Raw genomic sequence first — 10,380 nt, forward strand, 5'->3', positions numbered from 1 at the left:
ACCTTAATAGAGCAATCCCCTCTCGAAAAAATCCAAGCACACATGTTTTAAAAGCACTTCTGAGTGGGTGGAAGAGAAGTACAATTTCTCTTGCATCTCATTTAATCTCCCATACTGTTTTACCTATCACAGTTTCTGAACATCAGTCAGGATGTACATTAATAATTGTCCAACTTGCATTTGCCATCTACTATTCATTTTTTTTCTCCATCCTCTTGCAGGAAGGTAACATGAAGTTATAAAAAATACCAAGTCTTTCAAAGGCTCTACAGTTTAAATTCATCATCTCAGCATATAGCAGTTTCCTGCTAGATCAGCAAAGCACAGTCTACACAAACACCATTGTAATATAACACCCAACTTGTTTAAAAAAAGGGAAAAAAAAGAGCAACACTTTTAAAAACAAGAAACTAATATACTAGAAACATGAATACTATTTATTAATAAATCTGGTTATCATAAAACAGAAAAAAAGGCATTTCTCAACTTACCTTCAGTAACCTTAGTTGTTACTGAAGCACCCAAATTACCTGCCTGAGATTTAAGATGAACTCATTTTAAAAAGTATAATTACCTCAACTGTATTTCAGTATTTCAGATGAAGTTATCAGCCAAATAACTGTCCAAACAGATGATGATTGCAAAACCTTTGCTCTTGAAAAGGGAAATAAAGCCAAAAGCACTGAAACATATGGACAAAGTAATCACTTCCATTTTACTCTTCTTCTTATTTCAAATCAACTTGGTTTACCTTCTCACAGAAGTCAGTAAGAGCAGTGAAGTCCCATTTCTTGGAATATGCAACGTTGTATCTCAGTATAGCCTCCTAGGGAAAAAGCACAACAAAATAAAGCTTAGAGATACTATTAACAGAAGAAAAACGATTTTATGATCCCCTTTTTGAAGGAACAGTACCATCTAGTGGCTCAAACCTGTCACAGAGCCTACCAAAATCCAGAGAAATGTTAGTATCCTGTGACTCCATGATACTGAATCCTGTATTTTAACTTCAGCACTGAACAAGCTTTGGTTTACAAACTTAAAGAATCAGAACCACAACAAAATTCAACAGGCTCTTTACAACAACCACCACCTTTAAAAAATTCTCCAGAAAATGATGCCAAATAAAATAGTATTATCAAGGGAAGTTCTGTTAGTTGCCATGGGAGCACCATTTGTTTAAAGTTTATCTGCACCTTTCACATCATCCTCCTTCCTCTACTTTTCAAGTAGAATCCAAAATACATTATTCTTTACAAAAAACACAGTAGCAATTCTAATCTGCTCCAAATCATAATTCATTAAAAGACAATGAGAACTTTAAGAATTATCAAGAGTATTAGTCTCCAAAAATTAACAGATTTGTCAGCAGCCTAAATTGTTGCAATTTTTGTGGAGTTCACTGGTGTGAACAGTCACTGTTCCAAACTCTCTCACCTGTGTATTTTTTAGAGAAAAAGCCTACATGCTACACCTACCACCACACAGCAGACACCACTGGATAAACACAGCTTCACATGAACTTGTAATGGACAACCTGTTTCAGTAATACCTAATAATTTCATTAGTAACACTAACTCATTAAGGCCCTTAATTCATTAGGGAATCCCTTGAACAGCAGAGTTTTGTTTTGTTTTAAATAAGTGATTAAACAAATACAACTCAGCAAGACTCACTAACAGTACACACAGAGCCTGAATGTACTTATATGTGCACAGATTGATTTCAAATTGACAAGCTTACCTTCAAATCATGTGAGCAAGTAAATTTGTTAAGTAAGGCAGTTTGGATAAGTTCCCATCGACTTCCAGCAGTTCTGTCTCCATTCTGTAAAACAAAAGACCAAAACAAATACAGAATAAGTTATTCAAAACAGAAAGACATATTTACTAATCATTATTTTTTTTAAAAAAAAAGTGTCTGAAGGATGACAAAGTTTGCTTTTTTTATGAAGTTCTTTAAAAATAAACAAACCATTTTGAGTAATTGTAAATTACTCTTCTGCAGCTTCTAGTCCAACTTCCTTAAGAGTTCCTTTTTAATTGAAGCATTCATAAAATTCACAAAAAGCTCTTCTTAACATAGGCAGTGCTCTTCCTCATGGCACCTCAAGGACAACTAATGTTCAGCACATTCCTCCTGAAGAAAGTGCATTTTGCAGATAAAACATGGCCACTGTTTATAAAATCTGCAACTCAAAAACATAAACTGAACCAACTTTATAAAAAAAAAAAGGCACAGATTATAAAAGCATATTGATGTGGATGACTCTCACACTAACCCAAATTAAAGACATCCAGTGATATTTTTCCTTGACAGAAGGTCTTATTGCCCATTGACAGCAATAATGATTATTTCTTATCAAACTGCCATGAGGACAGAGACAACTCATCTTGCTCAACTGGCAACAAAGATCTTATCACCACTCTTATCTCTGAAACGTTCATTTTATAGGGTATCTGTAAAATTGGTAAATAAAAAGACAGAGTATTTCCTAGAGGCTATAAAAAAATCTCTGCTCCAGATTTAAGTCTCCATGATCATTACACAGTCTTCACTCCAGGACACACTCATTTTATTCATCAGTCTACAGTATTTCAGTGGGTGTGTTAGAGTAAGTCTCAAGCAGTGAGAAGAAATATGAGATGGACAGACCACACAGGGCCAGCTCTTCATCTCTCTGCCACCACATATAAATATATAACAAGTACAGATATATGTACACTATCAAAGCAATGGCAAGGTAAAATAATTACTAGGGGAGAAAAAAAAATTCTTCTGAAGAAAAATATCTGCCTGGGGCATCACAACCCAGAATCCAGCTTTTCACACTAGGTATGTTTATCTGTTTGACTTTCCAGTTCCATACACTCCAATTTGCCAACTAAGCAAATGCAATAAACTGAAAACTCATCTCTATGTAAACAAACTTTTGATTACACAACTGTATATGCTTTATCTTACCTCATCCTCTACTGGGTATAAATTTTGCTCTGAACAGGGCATTTTAACATGTTTGTTGTCCCAGAAATCTTTGTAGTGAGTTGGAAAAGGTTTAGGCACCTCTCCTTCCCTCAGAAGATCCACCTGCAACAGAGAAAGAGGGGAGAAAAAAGCTCAGACTCTACTTTCAAGTTTTTAAATGGAAGAAATAAGAAGTATGCAAGAACACTGTAAGAAAGCTCTCATCTGAGATCCACCTGAAACAGAAAAAGAGGGTGAAAAAAAGCTCAGACTCTACTTTCAAGCTTTTAAATGGAAGAAATAAAAAGTACACAAGAACACTGTAAGAAAGCTCTCATCTGCAGCCATTCTTTTTGGAAAGGGTAAAGTTACAAACCAACCACATGATGGAGATTAAGTTAGAAAAAAATCCATCAATTAGTCTGTTACTCTTACATTACACTTGGTGAAAAGAACACCACCTTATCCTTTGATCTCTTGAAACACACTGAAATAAAAGTAATACATGCAATAATTTTAGGTCAAATTATCAGCTATAGACATCTTCATTTATGAATTTAATTATCTACATAGTTTCAACCAAATATTTTCAAAATGCAGTTTCAAATCCAACAACAGTCATCTGCAGAAATAACATTTTTTAATATGACATGAATAGGAAGAGAAATCATTACAGATGATGGTTGGACTTGATGATCTTGGAGGTCTCTTCCAACCTAAAGGATTCTATGATTCTATGAACCAACATTTGGAGTTTACTCCACAGACTATCAGAAATGTAAAAAAATAACACAATGTTCTTAAAGATTTAATCTGCTCTATGGCCTTCTGGCAGCACTGAGTCTCTCAGAACTTGCATTTTAAGTCATGTGCTTTTGTTTTGTTTGCAACTGATCCGTGACCATACAGGTTTCTGGCCCTACGTTTTATTTCAACAACAATTTGACTACTCCAAATGAATAAAGACAAATATATCAGATGCCATCTAAAACACAGTGGTAGAATTGCCAGAAACTCCTCTACATTGTCTTTTTCATATTTTGACTATCTTGAGCCTTTTGTATACCTTAAACCCAAAACAGAACCATACCAAAATGAAAATACGACATGAAAATCTTTAAGTACAAATTTTACTTGCAGATGTGTTTGAATTCCCACACTTCACAACTCAGACAAGGAAGCACACACACACCTTGCTAGGCAAAAACAAAAATACTAGTCCCTAACAAGCCAGGGGCAGTAAACCCATAATCCCATTTCTTCCAAATCTTTAGATCCCAATTCAACGCATCAGAAAAGTCAATTTTCAGGAAGAACAGTTACCCCAGTCTGCTGACAAGGAATAGCAAAGAAAGATTTCCAGGAGCTGCTAATGAGCCAGGACTAAGATTTGGCACTCTGCACTACTGAGAGCTGAGAAGAAAGCTGATGTGAGGTCCAGCAGGGGCTCCCTACCCTGATGGTGACGGTGTGGCTGGCCGAGGGCCGCAGCTGGGGCAGCCGGGCCCCGCACACGGGCATTCTCCTCAGCTCTTCCAGCGGCGTCCCAAACCACTTCTGGTTAGCTGGAAGAGGAGGTGGCACGTATTTAGGAATCTTCCTTCCTGGCCTCTGGGGTTTGAACTCACACTTTTCTTTTCTGCTGATAAAATAAAACACATAGAAACGTTTTATTTCCAGTGAGAAAGCTGCGGGGCAAACGCACAAACTGCCGCGGTTTATTTGCCAGCCTTTGCTCTGGGCCCAGGCCAAAGCTTTATTTGGGGAAAACCCCCATCAACAACAACCTCCTCCTCCCCAACACAGGCAAGTCCATGATGTCTAACAAGACACTCCCCTCTGCATGCTTACAAACACCTTGACAGCACTGCAGTATGTTAGCAAGGCAGGGTTCTCTGCAGAAACACGCACCTTCCAAAAATGATCTGCTTACCCTGGGACAGGAGACAGGCTCTGCATTTATCAGGATACCCACTACAGCCCCTTCTCAACCCTTAGAAAACAAGTGCATGCACAGATGCACATATCCCTTCTTCAAACTAAGGAGAAACAAAAAAAAACCACACCAAACTTAACTAGCCTTTCTCACTAGAGTTGTATTTTTTCATGCCAGGCATACAATACTTACAACAGAAGTAGAAACTTAAAAGTAATTAAAAAAAAAGCTTGCAAAATTCAAACATATGCAAGAGCAGATTAACTAACCCTCTAATGATCAAAGGTATGTGGATGGATCTGAGATATTTGGGGGAAGTAACACCTGAACCTGCTGCACGTTTGATGCAGCATACCAGAATTCTCTTGTGCAAGATAAAAGTTCTCAGAGTCAGATGCAAAACAAGTTAAAGCCTACACTTTGAGGTACTGTTTAGACCTTTAAATTCCCCTTGGCAAAACTTTCTCCACCCTTGGATAAAGATGTTGGCCAACCTTTTCACTGCATCTATGCATAAGCCAGATCTTTTAGGTGTGGACAGTGCCTCCAAACTGGCCAAACACAAGCAAATGTTGTAGTCACATCAGCATGACACTGGGTACACGCCGACCGTGCTCGTCCAAGAGAGCCCAGGGATAATTCTGGCACAGCATTACTAAGGACTGAAACCAGTTTGATATGCTGCTTTCTTTGCTAGTTAAGATCCAAGCCACTCTGTGATCTCCTGTAGACCTGGTCTAACGAGACCAAAAGGAACTACACACCAATAAGCCAGGGCTTTTAGGTGTAGACAGTGCCTCCAAACTGGCCAATCACAAGCAAATGTTGATCAGCATGACACTGGGTACACGCCGACCGTGCTCGTCCAAGAGAGCCCAGGGATAATTCTGGCACAGCATTACTAAGGACTGAAACCAGTTTGATATGCTGCTTTCTTTGCTAGTTAAGATCCAAGCCACTCTGTGATCTCCTGTAGACCTGGTCTAACGAGACCAAAAGGAACTGCACGCCATAAAGCACTCTTGTATCATCAGTCATTTTCAAGCATTAAAAATCCCATGGTCTTAAATAACTTCTTTGATATAGAAAATCAACTTCCTACAGTGTCTTCAATTCCCAATTTTAACAGCTCTCCAATGATTTAAAAACTTGCACTGGACAATCATATCCTTTAAAAACCCACTAGTTGTTCCAATGAGAAATAAGCTCCTTCAAGCTTACAAAGTTGTCTTTGTGTCTTAACATACATTTTGCAAAACTATTTATACAATCCAGCCTACAAAGTGCTTTCATGCAAGAGGAAATTTTCAAGCACGAAAAACCAGATGAGGGACAGACAGAAGGCTACCTTTTCTCCTCAACTTTAGGTATCCTCATGAAGTGAGAGGTGATTTTGGAGTCTCTCTTCACTGTTTGTTTTGCACCTTTGCATTCTGATGACGGAAGAGGAGAGATCCCTGGTGACTTTGTATGCAGACCAATCTCTTTAACAGAATTATCTATTTCCTCAAAGGTTTCACAGCCCTTGGCAGAGAATCGTGACTTTCTCAACTCCATTTCAGCATCCCCATATTGAATTCTAAATGACTTGTTTATGGATTTTGGCATATTGCTCTCCTCTCGCTCATCAGGAAAGGGACTCGTTTCCTCATCGGCCTCTGACCCATGGCAGCTGTTTTTAGAATTATCTACATCCATTGGTGACTCTGGTTCACTTTCTTTCTCAAAAGCAGGTGAATCCCCTGAACTGCTCTGACACTGGCCCAGCTTCCCAGGACCTCCAAGGTCAGACACACAAGCATCACAGCCAGCATCTGAGAGCGGACTTTCCGGCACGACATCCCCTGCTGTCTGCTCGGGCGTTGAACAGACGGGACCACAGCTCTTCAGCTTCACTGAGCTGCATGAAGACACTTGTCCACCTGTCTCAGTGTCTTTTGAAGGAAGTTTTGTGTTTCCCGTTTTCAAAGACCAGTCTGATGATAATTTCTTCTGAGTCCAATTGTCACTGCTCTCTTCACAGCCCCTCTGAGCCTGCTTGCCAGTTTTGTACATCTGATCCGTGTTGGCATTTTTAAAGAGGTCTCCAGACTGCACCCCCTTCACAGGTTCTGTGTCCAAGACAGGATCTTCACCCTCAGCCTCCCAGTTCCACATGCTGCCTGTCTGAGGCATATCTACATGCTTTGCACCAGCTTCCACAGGTATTTTTGAGTAACTTTGCTGATAAATATTCTCTAGCTTTTTCACATCATGCTCACCAAAGTTCTCTTTTTTAACCGAAGTCATCTTGGGATTTGCTTCAGGATTGTTATTAATTTTGCTGTGTAGGCTGTGAAAGAGAAATAAGGGAAATTAATGTCTTACCTTCATATGGAATTTCTCTATATACTTATTTGCTTTAAAAAAAAATTTACTATAAACATACAATAGAAGCTACAGAGTTTTACCAATTATACTCCAGAAGTGAGCACTACCAGGATCAACAAGTTTTACTGCACTGGGGAATGTAGCTCAGGAACAACCTACTTCCATTTATAGGCTCCAAATGATAATGAATCAATTGCTTACCTTAGAAATCTTTTTCAGTGATTCATCATCCTTATTTTCAAAACTAAACAGTATTAAGCTATTGTTTAATTAGCTTTTCCAGATGAAAAAAATGTTAGAAGACATGATAAAGTCCTACTTCACTTTCATTTTAATCAGTTAAATACAGTGAGTGAGGAAATCAGTGGTTTTGTAGCCATTCCCTCAAAGCTACAAATTCATCTTTAAGCAGAGCAAGACACAGTAGTCCCAAGTCTCAAAAACATCCTATTGCTACTTTGCTTTTATAAGCAGTCAATGACTTTTCAAAAAGTAATAAAAAAAACACCAACCCAACCACAATACAAAAGCATAAAGTATGTTTAGAACTGATAATAACAATTAAAAGACATGTTAAGTTAATTACTATATTTAAAGAGAAAAATAACCTGATTTGTCCTGCACTGTCTTACACAAAGAAGAGGAAAAAAAAAGTGGTGTCCTAACACAGGGAATGAATTGAGTTTTGTGTAAGATGAAACTTTTCCAGAAGACACTGGAAAGCAATTTCACACTTACATGCTCAAAAAAAAAAGGACTGGTCTGGTGAATGTATCACCCTGAACAAAACCTCCTCCTTTCATGTTATATCATTGTATATAGCCATGACAAACTAAGCATGCTAAACTCTGCATGCCTGGGCATTGCTCAGTTTACCATCTACACTAAATAGGAAAATATCAAATCATCACACAATCAGTTCAGAACTGAATATCTTAATAAATTCCTGAAGACTCTATGAATGGCAGCATATCCTCTTCTAAAAGGGCACTCTGGATAAAGAGAGAACATTTACACCTTTACCACTACAAGCCAAAAACAAAAAATAAAGAGGAGGCTTGAAGCAAGAGATGATAGCTTGGAACTGCACCCATAGGAAGATTATTTGAAAACAAAAGGAATTTAGAGGGGTTTATGTAATGATAATTTAACTCCCCATGTGTTTATTTGTTCCTGCACTGAAAATTCTGATGAACAAAAATTAAAGTTATGCTACTCTTCTCATCACAATAAATGACTGTTTAAAGCAATCAACTACATCTGTTGTCAGCTTAAGACAAGAAACCAAATCTATCACAAAGAGTGTGTTCAAACTCAGATAAATGAGAACTGTGCTGTTAACCACAATGGAAAGGCACATGAAGTGTTTACAGGACTAACCTGTGGTTAAAACTGGCAATCTGCACTTTGTCAGCAAGGCTGGAGAAGAGCATGAGAACAATACTCTGAAGGGTATCTTAAAAAAAAAAACTCATTCCCTCCTTCAGCATCCTCTTAGAATCTTTGCTTTACTGCAACCTGTCAGCCTGTAATTGAGTCCTTTGTACTTCTGTACCAATCATCACAAGTCTTCCCAGCTACTTCAGCACTGCTATGGATTTCAATTTCTATTTATTAACAAACATCAAAAATAAACAAGTAGATTTACAGTTGCAATTATAAAAAAAGAAACACCTAATATTCCTCTGCAGCAGACAGTTAAACTCTTCAGAGTCTTGTTTGCCTTGCAAACATTGCTCCTGACAGACCAACTTAGCATTAAATATCAAACTCTACCTGGTGCCATTCAGCAAAAAGACTTTCATAGCATCTTAAAATAACTTGAATGCACATTTGAGCATCTGTCAAGACTTTCATAGCATCTTAAACAAGGTAACTTGAATGCACATTTGAGCATCTGTAAATTCTAGTCCAATATCAATCAAGCTGCACATACTTACACTATAATCATTGGTCAATGATGATTATAGTGGCAATCAAAACAGACTTTTGTGTGTAAATTAACAACAGAACCATGAGTCGAATGCAGAACCACCAGCCAAAATCTGCAACTACTATTGCCATATATTAAACAAAAATAGAAGAGCTGTTAACTAAGGACATAGTAGGCTAACACAGGCTCACTCAACACAATTTTTGGACAGGTATGCTGTACATTTTACCTTCTGGACTCAGTTGTCTTGGGTCCTTTATTCTCCAGCCAACTGGTAATGGTCCGTTGTTTACAAGCTGAAAAACCACAGTTCTCTGCATTAATACATGAAACATGACAGAAGATGAATAGGATAACTTGTACTGGATAAAGATAAAACCACTTCAATTAAGTCTTCATTATCATCTTTACTATAGGGAACATCCAGACACCAACACTACTAAAACTACACAGGATGCCATATTTAATTTGCAGCAGCCAGCAGCTGTAGCTCCTGTAATAATCTTTATAAAAACCAGGCTTGGTATGGATTTGGGGTTTTTTTATTCCATCTTTTTTTTAACATGGTTAAAAATGCATTATGAATCTCTAGATTAAAAAAAAAAAAGCACAAAAAACCACTACAACATTTATTTGGAGGCTTGTGGCTCGTGGTGTCCTCCAAGGTCAGTGCTGGGCCCAGCACTGTTCAATATATTCACCAACGACCTGGACAAGGAGCTGGAGTGGACCCTTAGCAAGTCTGCTGATGGGACCACACTGGGAGGAGTGGCTGACACACCAGAGGGCTGTGCAGCTATCCAGGGGGACCTGGACAGGCTGGAGAGCTGGGCAGGGAGAAATGTCATGACATTCAAAAAAAGGCAAGTGTAAAGTCCTGCATGTGGGGAGGAACAACCCCATGGATCAGAACAGGCTGGGGGCTCATCTGTTGGAGAGCAGTTCTGGGGAAAGGGACCTGGGAGCCCTAGTTGACAGCAGGATGGCCATGAGCCAGCAGTGTGCTCTTGCAGCCAAGGCCAGTGGCATCCTGGGCTGCATGAAGAGGTAGGTGGCCAACAGGTTGAGGGAAGTCATCCTCCCCCTCTGCTCGGCCCTGGTGAGGCCCCACCTGGAGCACTGTGTGCAGCTCTGGGCTCCACAGTTCAAGAAGGACAAAGAACTTTTGGAGAGGGAC

General features: G+C 38.8%; 1 protein-coding gene across 1 annotated transcript in view; it reads right to left on the minus strand.

Moving 5' to 3' along the window:
- The window catches only part of LOC103768141 (poly(ADP-ribose) glycohydrolase-like), a gene marked incomplete at its 3' end in the record, with an annotated part of 26,024 nt that extends 16,530 nt beyond the window's left edge, over nucleotides 1–9,494 (minus strand). Inside the window, exons 1-6 of the mRNA XM_008935279.1 lie at nucleotides 9,433–9,494; nucleotides 6,249–7,232; nucleotides 4,420–4,603; nucleotides 2,965–3,087; nucleotides 1,744–1,827; nucleotides 752–826 (exon numbers count right to left, since the gene is read on the minus strand). Of these exons, the coding sequence (XP_008933527.1) occupies nucleotides 752–826; nucleotides 1,744–1,827; nucleotides 2,965–3,087; nucleotides 4,420–4,603; nucleotides 6,249–7,189 (1,407 nt within the window). The remainder of the gene's footprint in view (nucleotides 1–751; nucleotides 827–1,743; nucleotides 1,828–2,964; nucleotides 3,088–4,419; nucleotides 4,604–6,248; nucleotides 7,233–9,432) is intronic.
- Nucleotides 9,495–10,380: the final 886 nt, after the last annotated feature.

The sequence above is a fragment of the Merops nubicus genome, unplaced genomic scaffold (assembly GCF_000691845.1).
Source record: "Merops nubicus isolate BGI_N331 unplaced genomic scaffold, ASM69184v1 scaffold9682, whole genome shotgun sequence".
Taxonomy (NCBI): domain Eukaryota; kingdom Metazoa; phylum Chordata; class Aves; order Coraciiformes; family Meropidae; genus Merops; species Merops nubicus.